General features: G+C 44.5%; 1 protein-coding gene across 5 annotated transcripts in view; it reads right to left on the reverse strand.

The window, feature by feature from the left end:
- Window positions 1-537: 537 nt before the first annotated feature.
- The window catches only part of fbxl18 (F-box and leucine rich repeat protein 18), a 32,745-nt gene continuing 6,865 nt past the window's right edge, over window positions 538-26,417 (reverse strand). The window contains exons 2-9 of one of the 5 annotated variants that reach the window (XM_089005529.1): window positions 22,088-22,276; window positions 21,666-22,015; window positions 19,879-20,014; window positions 13,529-13,798; window positions 10,922-11,345; window positions 9,850-10,240; window positions 2,451-2,669; window positions 538-918 (exon numbers count right to left, since the gene is read on the reverse strand). In XM_089005529.1, coding sequence (XP_088861655.1) covers window positions 762-918; window positions 2,451-2,669; window positions 9,850-10,240; window positions 10,922-11,345; window positions 13,529-13,798; window positions 19,879-20,014; window positions 21,666-22,015; window positions 22,088-22,258 — 2,118 coding nt within the window. In that variant the 5' untranslated portion in view covers window positions 22,259-22,276 and the 3' untranslated portion in view covers window positions 538-761. Of the gene's footprint in view, window positions 919-2,450; window positions 2,670-9,849; window positions 10,241-10,921; window positions 11,346-13,528; window positions 13,799-19,878; window positions 20,015-21,665; window positions 22,016-22,087; window positions 22,307-26,417 lie in introns of all 5 variants that reach the window. The other 4 variants (XM_089005528.1, XM_089005527.1, XM_089005532.1 and 1 more) reach the window with 4 other exon arrangements.

The following is a 26,417-nucleotide window of genomic DNA, read 5'->3' on the forward strand; positions in this document are numbered from 1 at the left end:
CCATCTGCTCTCTGTGTGTTCACCCAGTCTTCTAGGTTTTCCAGTTCGGGCCACCTGCTTTTACTACCTCGGAAAGCTTTTTTTCGTCTTTTTACATTTCTCCATTTCTTCCCGCTGCAGTTTCCAGCGTCTCACCATCGATTCGTTCATGCCAAGTTTACGTGCAGCAGCTCTGTTTCCTTCTTTATCGGACTGCTCGATTGCTTTTAGCTTGAAAGCTGCGTCATATGCCTTTCTTTTTGCATTTTCCATGATGAGGGTATGTTCACGCTAATTTAATTTATGCACAAGACAAGAAGATGCAGTCTTCCTCGACGTATATATTGCACGGGTCTAAATCTTACCTTTTCTACTCGAGTGCTACTGGCGGCCATTAGAAAAATTACATAAATTGGCCGCATCACTAAATAAGCCGCAGGCTTGAAAGTTTTGGAAAAAAGTAGCGGTTTATAGTGGGGAATTTATGGTATGTAATTTTAATTAGGCCCCAAAACTATTTCTGTTCAGTGTTGAATTTTATGATGATCGGGAGAAAAGTTATTTAAAAATAATTTATTGTAACTGTAGGTCCAACATCTACTGTACATTTGTATACAAATACATCAATTCATTTGGCACTTCTAAAAGTGTGGCATGTTATCACCCCCAAAAAATAATTTCATTTGAGGCGTACAAGGTAAGATGAGAAAGAAATATGCTTGGAAAGGGGACAAAATAAGCCAAGTATCGGTAGCACCAATGGAATTAAGATTATGTTGGCATCACCATGATGACAACTGCGACGGCTGGGCCACGTGACTTTGAAATAACGTGATGCCGTCCAGCAGGGTGAGCGGGATGTCTCTGATGACGGAGGGCAAGTCTTCGTGCTGTATCGGGAAAACCACAGCAGAGAGGCCCGGTCGCTCAGGGGAAAACCTCCGAGAGAAACGCACAAAATATTACTTTTGTACTCCAGGCTTGCCTGGGTGTCAGAGAAGAAACCATAGGTGTCAAAGTCAAGGCCAAAGCGCCAAAATCTGGCTCACCACATCATTTTATTCAGCCCACGAAAGCAAATCACGCATGTCAACTGCCATGATGCTTGCTACAGTCCAAGCCCATATTTGAAATTGGCCCATGTAAACCACAATGACTGTCATTATTTTTTACTTCAAATGTGAAAACTTGTGCGCTCTAGATTTCCACATTGTTTTCTGTCAGTATTGCTTGAATGACAACACAAGAATGTTGTAACGATACTTAAGAGGGTTCTAGAACATACCCAGGCACAGATCAACAGGACAGGACTTTTTTCCCCCCGCCCAACTTTTGTGACCGTGTGAGGCATTTGCTATCTATTTTCTGGCTAGCTAGCTAATTAGCTAGCTATATGACTGGCTATCTATTAGCTAGCTAGGTGGCTGGCTATCATTTAGCTAGCTAGGTGGCTGGCTATCTATTAGCTAGCTAGGTGGCTGGCTATCTATTTGTTTGAGTTACTTCGGGGTTGAGTGAACGCTGGTGCGTGTGGGCGCCGCTGCTCACCCACAGAAAAACATAGCCTGTGACTGTAAACTGACCTTGAGAGTTTTGAAAGGCGCTTAGAAATGAAATTTCTTATTATTAGTAGTATTATTAATAATAATTATTATATAAATAATAATAATAATAATATGTGGAGCGGATGAAACATTCGCTTCCCCAAATTCTGAACGGCCCCCCCGAGAGGTAACCGGAACTACAATGTGGCCCGCGGCAAAACAATGACTGACACCCTTGTCACAGATGGTCCCCACAATCTTTTTTTGTTTGTTTGTATGTGGCCGTATTTGCACACATGGTGAAGGTCAAGGGTGTCAAAGTGTTTTTTTGCCGCAGGCCACATTGTAGTTACGGTTTCCTCTCGGGGCCGTAATGAATTCGAGGAAGACGTTAGAATGTTTATTTTCAGATTTGAAAATGAGTTATTCATTAATTTGTTGTGCGCTATATATGTAATATGTGGAGGGGATATTACACAAATTCATGAGTTTACAAATTTGATGTAAAAAATAATGACTGCTATTGTGGTTTACATACGACAATTTGAAATTTGCGTTTGGACTTTGGCAAGCGTCATGGAATTTTGCACGTTTGATTTGCCTTCGCGGGCCGAATAAAATGTAGTGGACCAGATTTGGCCCTCGGGCCTGGACACCTGTGATCTAAGGGATTAGCCAGCTAGCTGAATATCTCGATCCCTAGCTGCTAGCTAGTTAGCTCTATAAATGAGCCTGGAATTTCACAAGTTTGATTTGCTTTGGAGGGCCGAATAAAACGATGTGGCGGGCCAGATTTGGCAAAAAATGACTTTGACACCCCTGGTCTAAACCAACACCCACACCTTCACCAAGCAGAAACCGAACCCCCCAAATAATGAATGACTAATATAAATCGCACAGGCATAAATGAGTGCTTTTATTGCAAACCTGTCCAGGAGAGTTTTCTGCAGATTCCGGCAGGCTACCAAGGTGCCGCCGGTGAATATGTGGCACATGACCACGCGGCCGCAGCGCTCCACAAAGGACGTGGCCGCCGCCCCCTCGAAGGAGCCGTTGCGCGAGATGAGGCAAAAGCGTTGGAGGTGACAGCAGCAAGAGAGGGCGTCGAAGAAGGACCAGTTGGCGTTCAAATAGGGTTGCTCTAACCTGAATATACACAATGACAACAAATATGAACCGAAAATGTTACGTTTGAACCAAAATCTCAGAGTTCTGATGTCTTGCCAAAGACTTTGGTGCATCTATTTGTGCAAATGGTGAGTATAGTTTTTGCTTTTTTGAATGTTGCTGTGCCGATTACCATTTTGTGTTTGGGAGCCTTTTACTGAGCGAGTTGCTTGTTCTGTAGCCACAAAGGGACATATGTCTTCTTGTGCCGAGCATCAGATGTAAAAGCTCGGCCAAAACAAACATGCGGATCAAACCTCTAAAGATGGAGGACACTGATTTGCTGTGACGATCCCTTGAAGGGAAAAGCCGAAAGGAAAAAAAGACTTGTGCAAATACAGTAGATCAGTAGATAAAGTGTTCGTAGAAATTGGTTTAGAATTTTCTGTCATTTTAGACCATCTTGAAAATTTTCCAAATATTGTCAAACCTGGATTTTCGACCATAATCCGTGCCGGAAACCTTTGAAAACCGAAACAGCACGTCCCATTATAATCAATGTAAAATAATTTAATCTGTTCCAAGTCTCGAAAAAAAAAAATACAACCACGTTTTAACTATTTTACAGCATTTGCGGAGATCTCAGCCAACCTGTTTGAAAACTGATTTCTTTGAAACCAAAACAGTGCTTCCCATGATAATCAATGTAAAAAAAATCTCTAACATGAGTTGTCCCTCTAATGTACTCATTCCTGATCCTATCCAACCTGGTCACTCCCAAAGAAAACCTCAACATCTTCAGCTCTGCTACCTCCAGCTCTGCTTCCTGTCTTTTCTTCAGTGGCACTGTCTCCAGTCCAAACATCATGGCTGGTCTGACCACGGTTTTATACACTTTTCCTTTAATCCTTGCTGAAAGCCTTCTATCACACATCACACCTGACATTTTTCTCCAGCCGCTCCAGCCTGCCTGGACACGCTTCTTCACCTCTTTTCCACACTCTCCATTGCTCTGGACAGTTGACCCCAAGTACTTAAAGTCCTCCACCTTCTTTATCGCTTCTCCCTGTAGGATCACTCTTGCACTTGGATGCCTCTCATTCACACACATATATTCCGTCTTGCTGCGACTGATCTTCATTCCTCTCCTTTCCAGGGCATATCTCCACATCTCTAGTTTCTCTGCCACCTGTTCCCCGTTCTTGCTACAGATCACAATGTCATCTGAAAACATCATGGTCCAAGGAGATTCTTGTCTAACATCGTCTGTCAGCCTGTCCATCACCATAGCAAACAAGAAGGGGCTCAGAGCTGACCCCTGGTGGAGTCCCACCTCCACCTTGAATTCCTCAGTCACACCGACAGCACATCTCACAACTGTCTTACAGTCATGGTACATGTCTTGCACCGCTCTGACATACTTTTCCGTCACTCCAGACTTCCTCATGCAATGCCACAGCTCTTCTCTGGGCATCTTGTCGTACGCTTTCTCCAGATCTACAAAGACACAATGCAATTCCTTCTGACCTTCTCTGTACTTCTCTACCAGCATTCTTAAAGCAAAGACTGCATCTGTCGTACTCTTTTTTGGCATGAAGCCATACTGCTGCTCACAAATGTTCACTTCTGCTCTTAGTCTCGCTTTAACTACTCTTTCCCAGAGTTTCCAAGAGAGCCAAAATGGAACTGTATAGTGCCACTTAGCAGTTTTTTTTTGGACGACGATACTAGTGCAGCGTGTTCTACCGGAAACAAATTCCTTGTGTGTTCTACATACTTGGCAATAAAGATGATTCTGATTCATTGTATGGCTCATCAACTTTATTCCTCTGTAGTTAGTACAACTCTGCACATCTCCCTTGTTCTTAAAAATGGGCACGAGTACACTTCGTCTCCATTCTTCATCCTTGTTTGCTACGTCTTGGTCCACAACAGTCACATCTTCTACTCTTTGTTCCTTCTCATTTTCCTCATTCATCAATTCTTCAAAGAACTCTTTCCATCTTGCCATCACACTACTGGCACTTGTTAATACATTGCCATCTCTATCCTTAATCACCCGAACCTGCTGCAAGTCCTTACCATCTTTGTCTCTCTGTCTCGCCAGCCTGTAAAGATCAGTCTCACCTTCCTTGCTTTCCAGCCGAGCATACAAGTCATCATAGGCCTCTTGTTTGGCCTTTGCCACCTTTACTTTAACCGTGCGCTGCATCTCCTTGTACTGCTGTCTACTCTCGTCCGTCCTTTCAGTGTCCCACTTCTTCTTTGCTAACCTCTTTCTCTGTATACACTCCTGCTCCTCCCCATTCCACCACCAAGTCTCCTTATCTACCTTTCTTCCACTCGATACACTAAGTACTTTCCGACCTGTGTCTCTGATTATGTTCACTGTAGTTTGCCAGTCATCTGGAAGGACCTCTTACCCACCCAGTGCTTGTCTTACCTCCTTCCTAAATGTCATGCAACATTCTTCCCTTTTCAACATCCACCATTTTGCCCTCACTTCAGCCTTTGGGTTCTTCATCTTCCTCACTGCCAGCATCATCCTACACACCATCGATTTCCTTTAGATGGCGTCGTTGACAGAAAATGTAGTCTACCTGTGTACTTCTGCCTCCACTCTTGTAGGTCACCCGATGTTCCTGTCTCTTCTGAAAGAAAGTATTCACAATAGCCATTTCCATTCTCTTAGCAAAGTCAACCACCATCTGTCCTTCGGCGTTCCTCATCTGGAGTCCAAACCTGCCCATCACCTCCTCATCATCTTTGTTTCCTGCGCCAACATGTCCATTGAAGTCTCCACCAATTACAACCCTCTCACTTCTCGGGATGTTCTGTATGACTTCATCAAAGTCCAACAAAAATGTCTCCTTCTCCGCCAGCTCACATCCGACTTGTGGGGCATACCCACAAACAACATTGAACATCACACCTTCAATTTCTAGCTTCAGACTCATCATTCTGACACTCTTTTTACTTCTAAGACATTCCTAACAAACTCCTCTTTTAAGATAACCCCAACTCCATTTCTCTTTCTGTCTTCACCATGATAGAACAACTTAAACCCTGACCCTAAGCTTCTAGCCTTACTCCCTTTCCACCTGGTCTCCTGGACACACAGTATGTCTACCTTCCTTCTCTGCATCATGCCAACCAGCTCTCTACCTTTACCTGTCATTGTTCCTACATTCAAAGTTCCTACTCTTAGTTCTATACTCTTGGTGTTCCATTTCTCTCTTTCCACCGGGCACACCTCCCTCCTCCCCTTCTTCGACCAACAGTAGTCCATTTTCCACTGGCACCCTGAAGGTCAACAGTACCAATGTTGTTAACCCGGGCCTCGACCGATCCGGTATGGGATTCAGAGTTTTGATTCGCATAATTGTTTTGGCAAAATTTTTACGTCGGATGCCCTTCCTGACACAACCCTCTGTATTTATCCGGGCTTGGGACCGGCACAATAAGACACTGGCTTGTGCCCCCTTGTGGCTACATTAAACCTGTTTGACAACTGATTTGTTCAAAAACCAAAACAGTGCTTCCCATTATAATCAATGTAAAAAAATAATCTGTTCCAAGTCTAGAAAACAAAATGTTAAAACCACTTTTAACTATTTTACAGCATTTGTGGAGGTATCGGCCAAACATGTCTGCTTCTGAGTTAAATAAATAAATAAATAAAAAACACAATGGAACGCTACAGAAGAAAGTGACCTCAAAGGAAGCAGAGATGAACCTGAAAATTTTGGTCCAATTGCTGAAGACGTTTGAAAACCGTTTGACTGTAGTGTAGAGTCAAACCTGTGTTTGCGACCGTAAACCGTGCCAGAAACCTGTTTGAAAAGTGATTTGTTCAAAAACCAACAGTGCTTCACATTATAATCAATGTAAAAAAAGTCTAGAAGTCTATAAAATGAAGTGTCCAAGTCTAGAAAATAAATTTTGAAAACAATGTTTTAACAATTTTACAGCATTTGCGGAGATCTCAGCCAAACACTTCTACTCCTGAGTAAAAAAAACTCACAATGGAACGCTCCACAAGGAAGTGACCTCGAAGGAAGCGGAGATAAACCCGAAAACTTTGGTCTAATTGGTCAAGACGTTCGAAAACAGACAGACCTGTGTTTGCGACCGTAGACCGTGCCGGAAACCTGTTTAAAAACTGATTTGTTCAAAACCCAAAACAGTGCTTCCCATTATAATCAATGTAAAAAAATAATCTCTTCCAAGTCTAGAAAACAAAATGTTAAAACCACTTTTTAACTATCTTACAGCATTTGTGGAGATCTCGGCCAAACATGTCTGCTTCTGACAGTGACGTGCAGTCAGAGGAGGCAGGTGAGGCCATGCCTCACCTGTCATCATGGAAATCAAATTAAAAAATAAATTAAACAGTTATATTTACTTAGTGATTTGTACTTTAAAGTTCTTTTCCATTTAACTACACCATTTTTGGATTTTTTTTTCAAAATCGCTGAATTTTTACATTTACCGTTCAAATACAAAGTAGAGACGAGCGGTGAGGCAGCAGCCGGCTGAGCCTCACCATGGATTGCGCAATGACTATGCGAACTGTGCTGGCTTGCTCTGCAGTGAGACCACATTGTTGTCCCTCTGCATATCGCTATTAAAGTGTTCAAACACTTTTAGTATATATACTACTGTAGAAATCTACAGTTTAGCTGGTGTATATAATGTTTACATTATAAACACTGTACTACAGTGTTTTTTATTTTTATCAAAACTGTGTGCATAGGTGAGGCACACTGTTCTCCTGCCTCATGACAGGGGGCGCTGGTGATTAGATATTCTTCTTGCGCCTCCTCGGCTGCAGATTAATAGAATTAGTGAGAGCAAGCTACAGTAAACAGTTATAAAGTTAAAGCAAACATCCTGTCATTTTTTGTGTTGCTTGGCCTTATTTTCAGAATGGAGGATGACATATCTAAATGGAAAGAAATAGAGAGACTTTTCTACAAAGAAGGTATAGATGCCTTTCTTCAGAAGGAGTGGCGCATGGACTTTATTTATAAGTAAAGGTAACATGATAATAACGTTTTTTTTAATTATTTTTTTCTATGCTACAGTTTATATGAAGAATGCGGACATGATATTTTAAACAAAACATGTTTACTTTTGCCAACCCAAATTGTGAATAAGCTACTCTGTAGAGTTCATATTTGTAAATCTGACTGTGATTACGTCAGTGCTTCACCAGCCATGAACCTCACCGCACGTCACTGGCTTCGGAGTAAATCAAAAAACAAAAAAACAACTCACAATAGAAAGCTCCACAAGGAAGTGACCTCGGAGGAAGCGGAGATAAACCCGAAAATTCTGGTCGAATTGGTCAAGACGTTCTTCGAAAACCGACGTTTGACTGTAGGGTCAAACCTGTGTTTGTGACCGTAAACCGTGCCAGAAACCTGTTTGAAGACTGATTTGTTCAAAAACCAAAACAGTGCTTCTCATTATCATCAATGTAAAAAAATAATCTGTTCCAAGTCTAGAAAACAAAATGTTAAAAGCACTTTTTAACTATTTTACAGAATTTGTGGAGCTCTTGGCCAAACATGTCTGCTTCGGAGTAAAAAAACTCACAATGGAACGCTCCACAAGGAAGTGACCTCGGAGGAAGCGGAGATAAACCCGAAAATTTTGGTTGAATTGGTCAAGACGTCAAGAAAAAACGGTCAAGACACAAGGTTTCTTCAGCCGTCATCTGTACTTCTTTGAAGGTGTCGGACGTTTCGCTTCTTATCCAAGAAACTTCGTCAGCAAACTAAAGTCTTACTGGTAGTTTAGGCCCTATATATCTATCCCAACAGTGTGCTCTGTCCTCTTTTATAAATACTTTACAATCTAAAATGGCTAGTTGGTTCTCTTTAAGAGCACTAAAAACAGATGTCTTGAGGAAGGCTACGCACACTGACCAATACTTACTTTTCGATTCTAACCACCCTTTATAACACAAACTAGGAGTTATCAGAACCCTCCAGCATAGGGCTCAACTAATAGCAACAAGTGTCAAAGGTAGAGAAAATGAGTCAAAACATATCAGGAGAGCATTCACAAACTGTGGTTACCCTCAGTGGTCATTTAACAAATGTCAGAAAGAAATAATCGGGAATGAAACAAAAAAATATGAAGATACAAAAAGGAGAGGAGTAGCATCACCTTACATTGCAGGAGTTTCTGAAAAACTACAAAGTGTCCTTTGGCAACACAAAATTCCTACTTATTTCAAACGGATAAACACTTCACGGCAAAAATTAGTGCATCAAAAAGATAGGCTGCCAAATGAAAAACAAAGTAATGTAGTTTATTCAATACATTGTAAGAATGAAAATTGTAAAGAGCAGTACATTGGGGAGACAGAACAAATTCTCAAAATAAGACTATCAACATCGCAGGGATAACGCTAGTGGGCCTCAATCGGCCGTCCATACGCACATAAAAGCTAGTAAGCACTCATTTGACGACAATGAGGTTAAAATCTTAGCGAAAGAACATAGATGGTTTGAAAGGGGAGTAAAAGAAGCGATTTTCATAAAACAACAAAATCCTTCACTAAACCGATATGGTGGGGTGATGTTCAATATGGATAGTTTGTACAACAGCCTGCTTAGGCAACATAGGATTAGTAATACTGATGAGGTGATACCGGAGGAAGTTGGGCAATCAGGCCAGTCGTTAGTCAGAACAATAGAAACAATCAGTGGAGCTGCAGGGAGTAGTCCTCTTCTCCCCCCAACCTGAGAGCAGGGACCTATCATAGCAGAGTCCGGCACCGCCATGTCTGGACAGTAGGGATATATAGGGCCTAAACTACCAGTAAGACTTGTTTGCTGACAAAGTTTCTTGGATAAGAAGCGAAAACGTCCGACACCTTCAAAGTACAGATGACGGCTGAAGAAAACCTTTTCATCGATGGACCACTCCTGTACGACTGAGAGCTTACACAGACGGGTCAAGACAAAAAAAAAACAAAAAAACCTGATTCGAAAACACTAATGTGTCGGTCACAATGAGACGCAACACAAAAAGGTGACATATGAAGCTGAGGGGAGTCGAGTGGAACTTTTTGATTGAAAACCAAATTAGTGAGATGTTGGAAAAGCCAGCTGACGGCAGGCTTAAAAGCACCAGTGTGAATCAAAATGGCAGACTGAGATTTTTCATGGCAAGCATGGCGAACAAATGCTTTTGTGGGGTTTACCTGAGTTCTCGTAGCTGCGAGCAGTTCCTAAGCGCCTCTAGCAGAGAGGCGTTATAGTTCATGATTTTCAGCGTGCCGATATTGGCGAGCGACAACGTCTGCAGTTCGTCGCAGCGCGTCGCCAGGTGGGCGAGTCCCGTGCCTCGAAGGACGCCAGGCAGGCCGGCCAGCGTCAGGCGGCGCAACCACCGGAAACCTCCCAGCGCTGCCAAGTGGGCGTCGCCCACCTGCTGGGCCCACGCGCACATGCCGCGGGGCTCGGCGCTCACTCGGGTGCACGGCTCCAGGCGGGGCAACGCTGAGACAAAACCGGGCCCGATGATCTCCAAAGTCTGTACCGAGAGGCATCCGGCCGCCAGGTGGTCGATTCCCAAGGTGCTGTCCCCAGCAGCTGGGAGGGAGGAGCCAAAAAGTTTGATACAAGTTACAAGCAAGCAAATCAAAATCATGTAAAAAAAATTTGAAGAGCAGTTGACAGAGGAGACTCCGGCCCGGCGGAAAGTGCTCAAGTAATAATTCATCGTACTGGGTCGGTCCTTGAGAGTGAGGAGCATGTTACTGCACGAAACAATTTTAAGAGCTCACATTTTATCTTATTTGAAGTGGGCATTTTAGAATAAGAATAAGAATACATTTCATTTCTAAGCAAGTGCAAAACTCTCAAGGTCACTATACAGTCGCAGTATACGTTTTTTTTCCTGAATGAGCAGCGGGAGCCACACGCGCCAGTGTTCACTCAACCCGGAAGTAACTGAAATGAATAGCAAGAAAGCTAGCGAATAGATAGCTAATCGCTAACGAATAGATAGCTAATAGCTAGAGGACAGATAGCTGTTAGCCAGCGAATAGATAGCGAAAGCTGAAGAAATAAACAATTAAATAAATAAACAAATAATATTTGATAATTAGTTAGGTAGATGGGGGAATAGGTGGATAGCTAGCCAAATGGCTACTTGTAGATAGCTAGATACCTGTAGATAGCTAGCAAGCTATATAGCTACCTGTGGATGGCTAGATACCAGTAAATAGCTAGCTCTATAGATTTAAAACCGGCAATTTTCTGAACACCAACCTTGTGTCCCCGTTTCCACGCCATCTTTGTAGTTCTGGACCCCCACTCGAGGTCGTTTTTTCAAGCCGCGTAAAAGTAAGGAAGACGAGGTGTGCGCGGCACAGACGTGCGACTGGACGCCGTCCGAAAGGGCGCAGGCCGGTAGGGTGAGCGAGTGAAGGTGCCGGAGTTTGGCCAGGCTTGAGCACAAATGGAGCGAGGTCGGCGTGAGTGTGGCAGCGCGCTCGTGATGGTAGTGCGTGTGCATCAGGTTCAAGTGGCGCAGATTGAGGCAGCAGGAAGCCAGTCGGCTCATGTTGGCGGGGAGCAACTGGTCCTCGGCACCGCGGCCCTGCGAGTACGGCGCTTGGTTGATGCCGCTCAAGTTGAGGCTCAGCAGCCGCGAGGTGTCACGCACGCCACCCTCCAATAGAGACCAGAACACCTTGTGGGTACAGGACCAAGGCACAAAAGTCTTCATTCCAACACGCAATGATTTAAAGCCATTTAAAAACGAAAGAATAGCTTCCTAAAAGGCGCAACGGTGAAATTGATTTCAAAGACCTTACACGAAAGGGCTTGGCTGTCATTTTTAACAAGCATTTACACTTGATGTTGCCCATTTCTGTGCAGCATAACAGCTCAAGGCGAATAGATGAAAAGGTTTCTTCAGCCGTCATCTGTACTTCGTTGAAGGTGTCGGACGTTTTGCTTGTCATCCAAGAGGCTTCGTCAGCGAACTAAAATTTTGCTGGTAGTTCGCTGACAAAGCCTCTGGGATAAGAAGCGAAACGTCTGACACCTTCAAAGAAGTACAGATGACTGCTGAAGAAACCTTTTCATCAATGGACCACTCCTGTACAACTGAGAGCTTACACAGACGTGTAAGCTCTCAGCGTAACTGAGAGCTTACAGTTACACAGAAGCTAAAGGCTAACAACATTTTTACTTTGAAACCTGAGCTCCACTAATTGACCAGGGTCTGCAGCAAGACAAGAGCATTTTCTTTTTTAATGCCGAAATTAATTAACTAATTAATCAATCTGTTGATCTATTAACTGATTCATTGCCTGGCGCTTTATAAAATGTGCCCACTCCAGTGCCAGGGTTTTTGTCATTTTCACTCCAATTGCAGGACCCACAGAACATGGAGTTTTAGGACGACATCAACATTCAATGCAGCATAAGAAACCTTAGACTGGCTTCTTTCATCAGAAAAAAAGTTAATTCCTAAGTAATAAAGGTCTGGAGTTATATGAGCTTGAAATGAGGGTGGCGGTCCAAAATGCAATGCAGTAATAACACAGTAAAGTCTCGTTATATCGATATGCTCGGGAATCGGAAAAAATATCGATATATCCGATCCTGCGGCATGTAAATTTTCTCCTTACGTTCATAGAAATAGTATCGTAATAAGCAGTACTATCGATATAATGAGACTCTACTGTAATACATTTAATTTCTAAGTGCCTTTCAAAACGCTCAAGGTCACTTTACAGTCACAGGATAAGCTTTTCTGTGGGTGAACAGTGGGAGCCACGCGCGCCAGCATTCACTCAACCTGAAGGTAACTCAAATAGACAGAAAACTAGCTATCTAGCTAATAAATAGTCAATAGATAGCTCTCTCTCTCTCTCTCTCTCTCTCTCTCTATATATATCTCTCTCTCTCTACACAGTAAAGTCTCGTTATATCGATATCGGTTATATCGATAGTACCGCTTATTACGATACTATTTCTATGAACGCAAGGAGAAAATTACATGCGCGCAGGGTCAGATATATCGATAGTCCCGGTTATATCCATATTTTTTCGGACTCCCGAGAATATCGATATAACGAGACTTTACTGTATGTATATATATATATCGATAGTATATATCCATATATTTATATATAGAATATCGATATAACGATATATATATATATATATATATATATATCAAATAGCAAATAGAGCCTGGGGTTACGCACGACTTGTTCTACATTGGGAAATGGTGTCAGTGGCCAATGACATACATATTGGTTTATATAGTGCTTGAACAACAGCTAAATCTGTAACAAAGTCCTAATATGTACAAAAGGCAAATGCTGCCCCCTCGTGGATAGGAAAAAACATTGCCAGAGGCCATGGCCAGCGCTTTCTCCACACCCAAACGAGGAAAAACAAAACCCGAACAAATACGAGAATGGCGCTCCACGTCAAGATTTTCACTGAGGGAATACACTTGGGAATGACAGCGAATGAGTTCATCTATTCATGCATTCATTTTTTGGGGATGTGAGAATAATAATAATACATTTCATTTCTAATCGCCTTTCAAAACTCTCAAGGTCACTTAAGTGACAGGATAAGTTCTTCTGTGGGTGAGCAGCGGCAGCCACATGTGCCAGCGTTCACTCAAACCGGAAGTAACTCAAATAGACAGAAAGCTAGCTAGATAGCTAATAGGTAGCTAGCTAGATAAAGGGATTATTGTCATGTGAATGAATTTCAATGGGTCCAATTTATTTGACAGGCGGAGTTTGGTGCAGGACAAATTAAAGTTGTGTGTGAAGGCACCGTACTGAGGCTTGTTGGGCTTCATTTTAGTTTGCAGCAGTTAGGAAGGGGGGGGGGGTTACAAACCTGTGGCCACAGGGCTGGACAGCGGCTGAAGTTCAGCTGCTTGGGGCTGGTGCCCTCCAGCGCCTGCCTCAACGACAAAGCGTCCAGCCAAGACCGGGGGAACTGCAGGGCCTCCAGGTTGCCACGGAGACCCAAGCTCCGGGCCAGCGAGGGCGCCGTGGGCCAGCGGGCCGGGTTGGGCCCTGGGACAGACACCAGGAAAACGCGCAGGCGCTCCGGAACGTGAACGCTAAACACTGCCAGGTAGAGCAGCAGCAGCGTCTGGTTCACCTAAGCCAGAGGTGGCAAAATCATTTTTTGCCGCGGGCCACGCTGTAGTTGCGGTATCCTTACGGGGGCCCTTATGAATTTGGGGAAACCATTACAATGTTTTTTACGACGTCCCTGATCCACTGCTGAAAAGGATACTTTGATCCTCTCCTCTCTCATCTCAAACTGCTTCATGTCACAAAGTGGGTACAGCAAGTGCTGAAGTATGAATGACTGTCTGTGTCTTTCTGTTGTCATATTATTTGTTTTTTTTTTACTTCCAGATGGCGCCGCGAGAGTGGCTGCCTTTCCAAAAGCTCCTTTATTTTGTTTTTCTACTTTCCTTTCCTCTTCCTTTCATAACTTTGCTGCTGTTACTTCCAGAATGTAGCCACAAGGGGGCACAAGCCAGTGTCTTATTGTGCCGGTCCCAAGCCCGGATAAATACAGAGGGTTGTGTCAGGAAGGGCATCCGACGTAAAAAATTTTGCCAAAACAAATATGCGAATCAAACCTATGAATCCCATACCGGATCGGTCGAGGCCCGGGTTAACAACGGCCGCCATTGGTACTGTTGACCTTCAGGGTGCCAGTGGAAAATGGACTACTGTTGGTCGAAGAAGGAGAGGAGGGAGGTGTGCCCGGAGGAAAAGAGAGAAATGGAACGCCAAGAGTATACAACTAAGAGTAGGAACTTTGAATGTAGGAACAGTGACAGGTAAAGGTAGAGAGCTGGTTGACATGATGCAGAGAAGGAAGGTAGACATACTGTGTGTCCAGGAGACCAGGTGGGAAGGGAGCAAGGCTAGAAGCTTAGGGTCAGGGTTTAAGTTGTTCTATCATGATGAAGACAGAAAGAGAAATGGAGTTGGGGTTATCTTAAAAGAGGAGTTTGTTAGGAATGTCTTAGAAGTAAAAAGAGTATCAGAAGTCTGAAGCTAGAAATTGAAGGCGTGATGTATGCCCCACAAGTAGGATGTGAGCTGGCGGAGAAGGAGAAATTTTGGTTGGACTTTGATGAAGTCATACAGAACATCCCGAGAAGTGAGAGGGTTGTAATTGGTGGAGACTTCAATGGACATGTTGGCGCAGGAAACAAAGATGATGAGGAGGTAATGGGCAGGTTTGGACTCCAGATGAGGAACGCCGAAGGACAGATGGTGGTTCACTTTGCTAAAAGAATGGAAATGGCTATTGTGAATACTTTCTTTCAGAAGAGACAGGAACATAGGGTGACCTATAAGAGTGGAGGCAGAAGTACACAGGTAGACTACATTTTGTGTCAACGGCACCATCTAAAAGAAAACAGTGACTGCAAAGTAGTGGTTGGTGAGAGTGTAGCCAGACAGCATAGGTGTGTAGGATGATGCTGGCAGTGAGGAAGATGAAGAAACCAAAGGCTGAAGTGAGGACAAAATGGTGGATGTTGAAAAAGGAAGAGTGTTGCATGATATTTAGGAAGGAGGTTAGACAAGCACTGGGTGGGTAAGAGGTCCTTCCAGATGACTGGCAAACTACAGCAAACATAATCAGAGACACAGGTCGGAAAGTACTTGGTGTATCGAGTGGAAGAAAGGTAGATAAGGAGACTTGGTGGTGGAATGGGGAGGTGCAGGAGTGTATACAGAGAAAGAGGTTAGCAAAGAAGAAGTGGGACACTGAGAGGACGGACGAGAGTAGACAGCAGTACAAGGAGATGCAGCGCACGGTTAAAGGTGGCAAAGGCCAAACAAGAGGCCTATGATGACTTGTATGCTCGGCTGGACAGCAAGGAAGGTGAGACTGATCTTTACAGGCTGGCAAGACAGAGAGACAAAGATGGTAAGGACCTGCAGCAGGTTCGGGTGATTAAGGATAGAGATGGCAATGTATTAACAGGTGCCAGTAGTGTGATGGCAAGATGGAAAGAGTACTTTGAAGAATTGATGGATGAGGAAAATGAGAAGGAACAAAGAGTAGAAGACGTGACTGTTGTGGACCAAGACGTAGCAAGCATTAGCAAGGATGAAGTGAGGAGGGCGCTGAAGAGGATGAAGGGGGGAAAGGCACTCGGGCCTGATGATTTACCAAGCGAGGTATGGAAGTGTCTTGGAGAGGTGGCGGTGGTGTTCCTGACTGGGTTATTCAACAAGATCTTAGATGGTGAACAGATGCCTGAAGAATGGAGACAAAGTGTACTCATGCCCATTTTTAAGAACAAAGCAGATGTGCAGAGTTGTACTAATTACAGAGGAATAAAGTTGATGAGCCATACAATGAAACTCTGGGAAAGAGTAGTTGAAGCTAGACTAAGAGCAGAAGTGAACATTTGTGAGCAGCAGTATGGCTTCATGCCAAAAAAAAGAGTACGACAGATGCAGTGTTTGCTTTAAGAATGCTGATAGACAAGTACAGAGAAGGTCAGAAGGAACTGCATTGTGTCTTTGCAGATCTGGAGAAAGCGTATGACAGGGTGCCCAGAAAAAAAGCTGTGGCATTGCATGAGGAAGTCTGGAGTGACGGAAAAGTATGACAGAGCAGTACAAGACATGTATCATGACTGGAAGACAGTTGTGAGGTGCGCTGTCGGTAGGAATTCAAGGTGGAGGTGGGACTCCACCAGGGGTCAGCTCTGAGCCCCTTCTTGTTTGCTATGGTGATGGACAGGCTGACAGACGATGTTAGACAAGAATCTCCTTGGACCATGATGTTTGCAGATGACATTGTGATCTGTAGCAAGAACGGGGAACAGGTGGCGGAGAAACGAGAGATGTGGAGATATGCCCTGGAAAGGAGAGGAATGAAGATCAGTCGCAGCAAGACGGAATATATGTGTGTGAATGAGAGGGATCCAAGTGCAAGAGTGATCCTACAGGGAGAAGAGATAAAGAAGGTGGAGGACTTTAAGTACTTGGGGTCAACTGTCCAGAGCAATGGAGAGTGTGGAAAAGAGGTGAAGAAGCGTGTCCAGGCAGGCTGGAGCGGCTGGAGAAAAATGTCAGGTGTGATGTGTGATAGAAGGCTTTCAGCTAGGATGAAAGGAAAAGTGTATAAAACCGTGGTCAGACCAGCCATGATGTTTGGACTGGAGACAGTGCCACTGAAGAAAAGACAGGAAGCAGAGCTGGAGGTAGCAGAGCTGAAGATGTTGAGGTTTTCTTTGGGAGTGACCAGGTTGGATAGGATCAGGAATGAGTACATTCGAGGGACAACTCATGTTAGAGGCTTTGCAGAGAAAGTCAGAGAGGCCAGACTGAGATGGTTTGGACATGTCCAGAGGAGAGAGAGTGACTATATAGGGAGAAGTATTCTGAGCCTTGAACTGCCAGGCAGGAGACCGAGAGGAAGACCGAAGAGGAGGTTTATGGATGTGGTCAAAGAGGACATGAAGGTAGCTGGTGTGAGAGAAGAGGATGCACAAAATCGGGATAGATGGAGGACACTGATTCGCTGTGGCGACCCCTGAGGGTACAAATTTGAAGGTTTCGGACGTTTCGCCTCCTATCCAAGTGGCTTCCTCAGCGAACTAAAGTCTGACTGGTCGTGTCGGCCCTATTTATATATCCCTAATGTCCATACATGGTGGCGCCGGACACAGCTATGATAGGTCCCTACTCTTAGGTTGAGGGGGGCAGAGGACCCCTCCCTGTGGCCCCACTGATTGTTCCTACATTCCTGACTAACGACTGGCCTATTTGCCCCACACCTACCGGTATCACCTCATCAGCATTACGACCCTCATCAGCATTACGAAAGTTGCCTAACCTATTTTGCCTAAGCAGACTATTGTATGAACGATCCAAATTGAACCTCACCCCACCAGACCGGTTTAATGAAGGATTTTGTTGTTTTATAAGAATCGCTTCTTTTACCCCCCTTTCAAACCATCTACGTTCTTTCGTTAAGATTTTAACCTCATTGTCGTCAAATGAGTGGTTGCTAGCTTTTAGGTGCAAATGTACTGCCGATTGAGGCCCACTTGTATTATCCCTGCGATGTTGATAAAGTCTTTTTTTGAGAATTTGTTGAGTCTCCCCAATGTACTGCTCTTTACAATTTTCATTCTTACAATGTATGGAATAAACTACATTACTTTGTTTTTCATTTGGTAGCCTATCTTTTGGATGCACTAATTTTTGCCTTAACGTGTTTATCGGTTTGAAATAGGTAGGAATTTTATGTTGCCAAAGGACTCTTTGTAATTTTTCAGAAACTCCTGCAATGTAAGGTACTGCTACTCCTCTCCTTTTTGTATCTTGAGAATTATTGGTTTCATTCCCTATTCTTTCTTTCTGACATTTGTTGAATGACCACTGAGGGTACCCACAGTTAGTGAGTGCTCTCCTGATATGTTTTGACTCCTTTTCTCTACCTTCAATGCTAGTTGGTATTAGTTTAGCCCTATGCTGGAGGGTTCTGATAACTCCTAGTTTGTGTTGTAAAGGGTGGTTAGAGTCAAAAAGTAAGTATTGGTCAGTGTGCGTAGCCTTCCTAAAGACTTGTGTTTTTAGCGCTCTGTCCTCTTTTATAATTACTTTACAATCCAAGAAGGCTAGTTGGTTCTCTTTAATGTCCTCACGAGTAAATTTAAAAAGGGACCCTTCCAATAGATACAAGAAAGAAATGATAGACTGTCTCCAAAAGTAATAGAAAGGAAAACATATAGACAAACAGATGTATTTTAGATTATACCCGGGAGAGGCCACGCCATGTATCTATGGCCTGCCAAAAATACATAAAGAAGGGTTCCCCCTCAGACCCATTGTTTGTAGCATTGGCTCCTCTACATACAATGTTCAATGAGGTTCAATTTGGATCGTTCATACAATAGCCTGCTTAGGCAAAACAGGTTAGGCAACTTTCGTAATGCTGATGAGGGTCGTAATGCTGATGAGGTGATACCGGTGGGAGTGGGGCAAATAGGCCAGTCGTTAGTCAGGAATGTAGGAACAATCAGTGGGGCCACAGGGAGGGGGTCCTCTGCTCCCCTCAACCTGAGAGTAGGGACCTATCATAGCTGTGTCCGGCGCCACCATGTCTGGACATTAGGGATATATAAATAGGGCCGACACGACCAGTCAGACTTTAGTTCGCTGACGAAGCCTCTTGGATAGGAGGCGAAACGTCCGAAACCTTCAAATTTGTACAGATGACGGCTGAAGAAACCTTCTCATCGTTAGAAATTAAATGTATTATTATTCTTACCCCTCAAATGAATCAATAACTAGCTTTTAAATGTTAAGTAAAAAATAATGACGGTTATTACATACATACAATGGATTGGATTAGCCTCGATTAGTCTTGCAGTGGAGACATTTACATTTCACGGCAGCAAAGTGATAAAAGAAAGAGAACAGAGAAGTAGTAAAAAAAATACAGGAGCTGCTGTAAAGGCAGCCAATCTCGCGACGAAACCTTGAAGGCAAAACAAACAAAAAAACCTAATAAATAATATGACAATACAAAGACAGTCATTCAATCGTCAGCACTTTCTGCACCCTCTTTATTTTATAAAGAAGTTCTAAATGAGAGAGGAGTGGATAAAAGCGACCTTTTCACAAGTGCATCACGGACGCCATGGTGAAATGTGTACGTTTACTACAAGCTAAATGTCGAAAGCAAACACGATGCGGTCGCATCCATTGACAAAAAGAGACTGTCTCATATCTCCTGTCCCACGTCAATACGCTTCAATTCCAAGCCGCGACGGTATACATGGGACAATTTGAAATTTTGGTTCAGACTTTAGCTAGCATCATGAAATTTCACATACATTTGCTTGAGATTTGCTTTCGTGGGTCGAATAAAATGATGTGGCAGGCCACACCTGTGATCTAAGCGCAGGACAAATGTCGTCTTTTATGGCTGTCATCGGCAACTCCATTCATGTCGCTTGTTTGTTTCTGTTGAAGTATGTCCACCTCTGGTGGAACAAACCTAGAACCATCCACTCTCAGAAGATGTGAAACAGAAATTTCAAGGTTGGCATGTGAGAAATTCTCATGAGAATTTCTCATGAGATGACAATTTCTGTCCATTTTGTGGTGTGTTTGTTTCCAAAATTGCATTGGTAGAGTAAAGCTAAAACGGAAGTAAAAATACTGATGGTTTTGTAAGCGAACCTCTCCCGGGGCCAGCCGGGCGCTGAACTCTTCCAGCTGCTCGTAATGCGGTACACTGCTCTGACCAACCATCAGGTGGCAGCTGACACCGACGCCCTCCCTGGTTACGTCCGAGATGTCGAATTGCAGCGTCAGCCTGACAGCACACAAACGCAACAAAATACAGTCAAATCTGGCTTTTCGACCATGATCCGTTCCAGAAACCTGTTTGAAAACCCATTTGTTTGATAATCCAAACATTAGAATCATCTTTATTGCCAAGTATGTATAACACAGAAGGAATTTGTTTCCGGTACAACACGCTGCACCAAAAAATTGCAAATAGGCACGATACAGTTCTATTTGGGTTCATGTTTAAAAAGTTAATGGCTTGGGGGAAGAAGCTGTTTAAATGTCTGGTGCGCATGGATCGGTAGCGCCTGCCTGAAGGGAGTAGCTGCAAAAGGTCCACCACCTTTTCCAGGGTGCGGAGGGTCAGTAGGATTTTCCGTGCCCTTGTTTGGATTCTTGCAGTGTGCAAGTCCTCGAGAGTGGGTAGGGCAGTGCCAATGATTTTTTCCGCCGTCCCAAGTGTCCGTTGAAGTCGGATTTTGTCCATTTTTGTGGTGGCCCCGAACCAAACGGTGATGGAAGAACACAGGATCGATTCGATGACAGCCGTGTAGAAATGTTGTAGCACCTCCTGTGGCAGGCCATGCTTCTTTAGCAGCCTCAGGAAGTACATCCTCTGTCCTCTGTTGGGCATTTCTCAGGAAGAGTTGGTGTTGACCACCCACTTCATGTCCTGGGAGACTGTGATTCCCAGGAACTTGAAGGTCTCAACGGTTGACACGAACGGTTTACACAGATAGATAGTGTGAGGGGCAGCAGTGGTGATGGATGTTTCCTGAAGTGTGGATTCCCCAATGCTCAGTAAGTCTTCCCTCGTGTAACTAAGCCGCGTAGGGTCGCAAAAAACAAATGAAAATGAATTATGCATTTTTTTTCCATCGATATTCAACAATAAAAAGATGTCGACTAGGAATGGAACGCTACACAAGGAAGTGACCTTGAGGGAAGCGGAGATAAACCCGGAAATTTTGGTCGAAAACCAAATCGGTCAAGACGTTCAAAAACCGACGTTTTACCGTAGAGTCAAACCTGTGTTTGCGACGGTAAGCCGTGCTGGAAACCTGTTTGAAAACTGATTTGGTCAAAAAACAAAACAGTATATTATTGTTATAATCAATGTAAACAAAATCTGTTCCAAGTCTAAAAAACACATTTTTAAAACCACTTATGAACTATTTTACAGCCTTCGTGGAGATCTCGTCCAAAGATGTCTGCTTTTTAGTAAAAAAGAAAAAATGTGTTTCAACAACACTAATGTGTCTGTCACAATGAGACGCGATACAGGTGACGTATGAGGAAGCGGAGGGGAGTAGAGTGGTGCAGTCAGGTGTGCTCAGTTTGGTCCAAAACACATTTTCACTTGTAAACAGAGGGATAATAAACCCCAAATTTTGTGTCGAAAACCAAATAGGTCGAGACGTTCGAAAACTGAATTTTGAGCATTGAGTCGAGTAGTGCATTCAGGTGCGCATTCAGATTTGGTCCAGAACACATTTTTGGTTGTAAAGTGAGGCATAACAAAAAAAAATTGGGTGAAAAAACGAATTGTTTGGGACACAGACGTTGGAAAACTGTACTTTGCATCTTACTCGCATGAGACGAAGCCGTGCGAAAAAAATACAGGATGCAAAATACAGGAAGACTCGATAGTGGGGCTACTCCAGCACGGTCCTTACTTGCGAAGTTGAGCGCAAAAGGGCACCACCCCGTAACTGGGCGTCAGCAGCGTCTGCCGTAGCTCAGCAAGCCGGCTGAGTCGGTCCACCGCCTCTCCCGCTAGCTTGCCGGCGTCAAAGCCCGGCAGCACGTCGAAGGCCAGCAAGCGCAGCAGAGGCAGCGAGGCCACAATGCGAGAAAGGCGCGATGCCGTCAACCGGCAACCGCTCACGTCCAGACGTGTCACCGCCTTGCAGCGTCCCACCGAGTCCACGGCACCGCCGCTCAGCCAATAGACACCGTTGAGGCTCAGGGACTGCACATGATTGGACAGTTGCCGCAGGGTGTGGCGGGCCATCTGATCGTCCATCTGCGCAAGACGACAGATAAATGTGTCTACTGTACACCGACCGGTTTGTCTTTCTGCGTGCGATCTGCGTACCACGTACTCCTCGCTCAGGCATACGTGCGCCAGCAGGCTCTTGTCGCGGCACAGCGTTTTCAGCCGTTGGCAGACAGGTGCCACGTTGGTGAGCAGGTCGCAGATGGGAATGTGGCGTAAGATGCACAGTAGGATCTCGTCAGACAGGTCTGACATGCCAACCGCTGCCATTACGGGGTCTTCCTCGACCTGCATTGACACGTTGACCAACATTTGGGGCTTCACCAAAATGAAAATGGAGGCATACCATAAATTACACATGCACATACTAGATTTTTATTTCATTTTGGTTTAGTTTTTAAGATATTTGAAATTGTTTCCTGGAAATTATTTAATTTGGAATGCAATTTAAATTATATCCAGATATTCTGATCTTTAATTTGATCATTTCTTTTATTTCTTTTAATATGTCCAATAATATTTAAATTGTAATTTTATTGCTATTCTAACAAACAAAAGTAGATTTTAACTTCTTAAATATACAGTAAAGTCTCGTTATATCGATATTCAAGGGAGTCTGAAAAAATATCGATATAACCGGGACTATCGATATATCCAACCCTGTTTGCATGTAATTTTCTCCGTGCGTGCATAGAAATAGTATCGATATAACCGGGACTATCGATATATCCGATATCGATATAACGAGACTTTACTGTAGTTAACATTGTTTTCTTTTAGTTTTCAGTGTATTTGTTGACTGTAAAATGCTGCCCAGATTATTCTGCTAAGATTACATAATTTCCTTATATTTTGTTAAAATATAAATGTCATCAAAAATAAAAAAAAATAAAAAGGTACATGAGCAAAAACACATTTAACATTACACGAACGTATCGTCACAGAAATGTTTGTAGTCATTTTTAATTGTCAAATGTACTAAAAATGAAAAACGGATAGGAGATGCCAGTGTGTCGTCATTTGTTATGATCACGTGATCGGCCACTAACTTCCGGTAGGCAGAAAGCCTACCAACACAACAGTTGTTAGCGAGTGCTATCATTGTTTTGTAAGCTTATGCGTTTCATTTTCGGTTTAATGTAGCATATGTCACACTGCTACAGGATGTTGCAACAGGTCAAAAAGCAGCGGTGACATCACGACCGCAGGTAGACGAACATGGTGGCACAATAAAGACAAAGCAACTCTTCTCCTCTCATTCCTCCGGACGCAACATTGGCGACGAAGATGGACTTCTACACAGCTCCCCGACCCTCGTTTCTCGCGCTCCCCGGTGAGCCACCAGTCCCGTGGTCACGCTGGTATGACTCTTTCACGACATATCTGACGGCGATCGGACTAAACGAGGCAAGCGACGCACAGTTAATGGCTATGCTAGTGCACAGCTTGGGAAGCGAGGGGCAGCGCATTTTTCATACACTCGGACCCGCGCAGAAATACAGGGATTGTGTCGCTTTGTTGGACAGACATTTCGCCCCACCGCAGAGCGTGATTGTCCGGCGGATAGCCTTCCGTCAACGATGGCAATTCACAGGCGAGTCGGTACACCACTACGTTGCCGACTTGAGGTGTTTAGCGGGCCTCTGCAAATTCGGCCACTTTGATGAGGAAATGATCAGGAGGAGATCAACTAGCGGAGCACACGATTGATCCCAAGCTACGGGAGAAACTGTTATTGTTCCCTGACGACTTCCCACTATCGAAGGCTGTGGAGATGGCGTTTGAATTGGAGAACGCAGCACAATTATGGCTCGGCTCGTGAACCTACCCACACCTTCACACTCTCCCGTGTTGGCACACATTGTTGCTCTAACCCCTCCACTCCCAGACGCCACCTCCAGTTACGAATCCACCTCTAAATACGGCAGTGCCCAGATAAATGTGGCCAGACGTCAAGGGGCCGACACACGCACGCCCTGTGTCAACTGTGGGTCTGCTTCGCACCCCATACGTGCACCCACTTGCAGAGCCACCGGACAACGATGCCAACGCTGTGGGAAGATGAATCATTTCGCCAGGATGTGCCGCTCTGCTCCCACCTTCACCTACGACGGTGCTGAGATAAATGTCGTCAGACATCAAGGAGCCAACACACGCAGACCTTGTGCCAACTGTGGGTCTGTCTGGCACCCCACACGCACGCAAGCTTACAAAGCCATTGGACAGAGATGCCAGCACTGCGGAAAGAGGAACCACTTCGACAGGATGTGCTGCTCTGCTCCGACGTCAACATACCTGTCACGCCGCTCACCAGACCAGCCGAGGCGGACCACCATCCACTGCGTGGGCTCACGCGCCAAGCCATTCAAGTGGTGCACAGTGGAACTGGATGGAGTGAGCTTACCACTCCTGCTTGACACTGTAGCCTCCAGGTCACTGTTGATGAACGTGTCCACAGTTCGACGTCTATTACCTTATCTCCCGATCGAGGCCAACGCAGAGGACTTGTTTGGCTATGCCCAAACTAAGATTGGCATGGTGGGCACTGCCACTTTAAGTGCGTTATGGCTCGAGGACTCTCGCCCCCTTCAGCTTCCAAATATCCTGTCATGGCGCCAGCCTCTTGGGACTTGTTTTGTGCACTCGCCTTTTCCATCTCTAACAATGCGGGTGCCACAATTCATTCCCAGGCCAACGGGGTGTAGAAAGCTCCAACCAAGCACGGCCTTCCATACTCTTCCTCAGCCAGCAGAGGGGCCAATGAGAAGCGCCGGGCGAAGCAACGCATATTTACTGTGTCGGACTGGGTCCGCATTCGCCAGCCGGGCTGCTCTCACAAATTGGACTCATTCTGGACAGCACCAGTCCAGATTACCGCCCAACTCGGACCGACCACCTTCTGTCTGGCTGACGGGTCGCGTTGGCATGCCAGCCGCCTAAGGCACAGATTTTGAATGTTCAGACCTTAGCCAGTGCTTAGCCTATCACGTGGCAGAATAACCCACACGGGTAAGCAGGGAAACCGGCAGTGTACCCGGTTTCCTTTGTTTACAGAGTTTTTCTAGTTCCTTCAGGGCGGGCGGGGGGTAAATGTAGCATATGTCATACTGCTACAGGATGTTGCGACAGGTCAAAAAGCAGCGGTGACGTCACGACCGCAGGTAGACTAACATGGTGGCACAATAAAGACTCTGACGTTGCGCCTGTAATGGGCAGCATCTTCACAGCCCCGCTTTGTTCAGTGGACGGTCGGTGCTTGAGGAGCCCGCGATAAGAAGGAAGGAGCGTCAGCGCAGAGCGCCGATGTGTATATGGAACTGTCGCGGGATGGAATTGAAGCTGATTTATGGGGGACAGGAGATGTGAGACAATGTCTTTTCGTCAATGGATGCTACAGCTGCGTGTTTGCTTTCAACATTTAGCTTGTAGTCGACGTGCACATTCCACCATGATGTCCCTGATCCACTGGTGAAGAGACGCTTTGATCCTCTCCTCTTTCATCTGGAACTGCTTTATGTAACAAAGAGGGTACAGAAAGTGCTTAAGAATGAATGTCTCTCTGTGTCTTTGTTTTGTCATGTTATTTGTTATTTAGTTTTTTTTTTGTTCTTTTGACTTCAAGACGGCGCCGCGAGAGTGGCTGCCTTTCCAGCAGCTCCTGTGTTTGCTTTTCTACTTTCATAACTTGCTGCTGTGAAATGTAAATTTCTCCACTGCGAGACTAATAAAGGCAAATCCAATCCAATCCAATCCAATCCAATCCAAAGCAACTCTTCCACTCTCATTCCTCCGGACACAACAATTAATGAAAGTTTTCGCATTTTAGTACAATGGTGATATTGTGTGTGGTTGTATAAAACTTCTGCCTTGTTAACAACTGATAATTCAAAGAAAAGGTATCAGCGAGCACAGATTTGGGAAGATGACAGGCAGACGACAGCAAGAAACGAACAACTCTGCCTCAATTCTCCTGGGACTAACTGTCCCAGTAACATTGATAGAGAAGAACGGTCTGGATTTCTACAGCTGTTAGAACATGGGGATCTTGTTTTGGCAGATCGTGTTTTTTTTTTTAATTGCTGATGATCTTGCTGCTCGTGGTGCATCGCTGGCCATTCCGGCTTTTACAAGAGGGAAGTCACAGCTCAGCCCGAAGGAAATCGAGACAGGGAGGAGGCTAGCTCGTGTCAAGATTGATGTAGAGAGAGCCATCAAGTGTGTTAAAAATTTGAAGATTATAAGTACAACTATGAGAATTAATCTTGTGCTGTAGCCATTGAGGAAGGAGCACACACACGACTGAATGTGGAGACGTGTTTATTCCAACGGCTATGTTATGCGGCGAGACAGCAAGCAGGTGCAAAGAATGATAAAAGTTCACTTAGCCAGATCCAGGAAGGTTACTTTGGGTTTTCTCTATTTGAAGTCG

Source organism: Hippocampus bargibanti, linkage group LG10, assembly GCF_051943395.1.
Source record: "Hippocampus bargibanti isolate YZ-2025 linkage group LG10, ASM5194339v1, whole genome shotgun sequence".
In the NCBI taxonomy this organism is placed as follows: Eukaryota; Metazoa; Chordata; class Actinopteri; order Syngnathiformes; family Syngnathidae; genus Hippocampus; species Hippocampus bargibanti.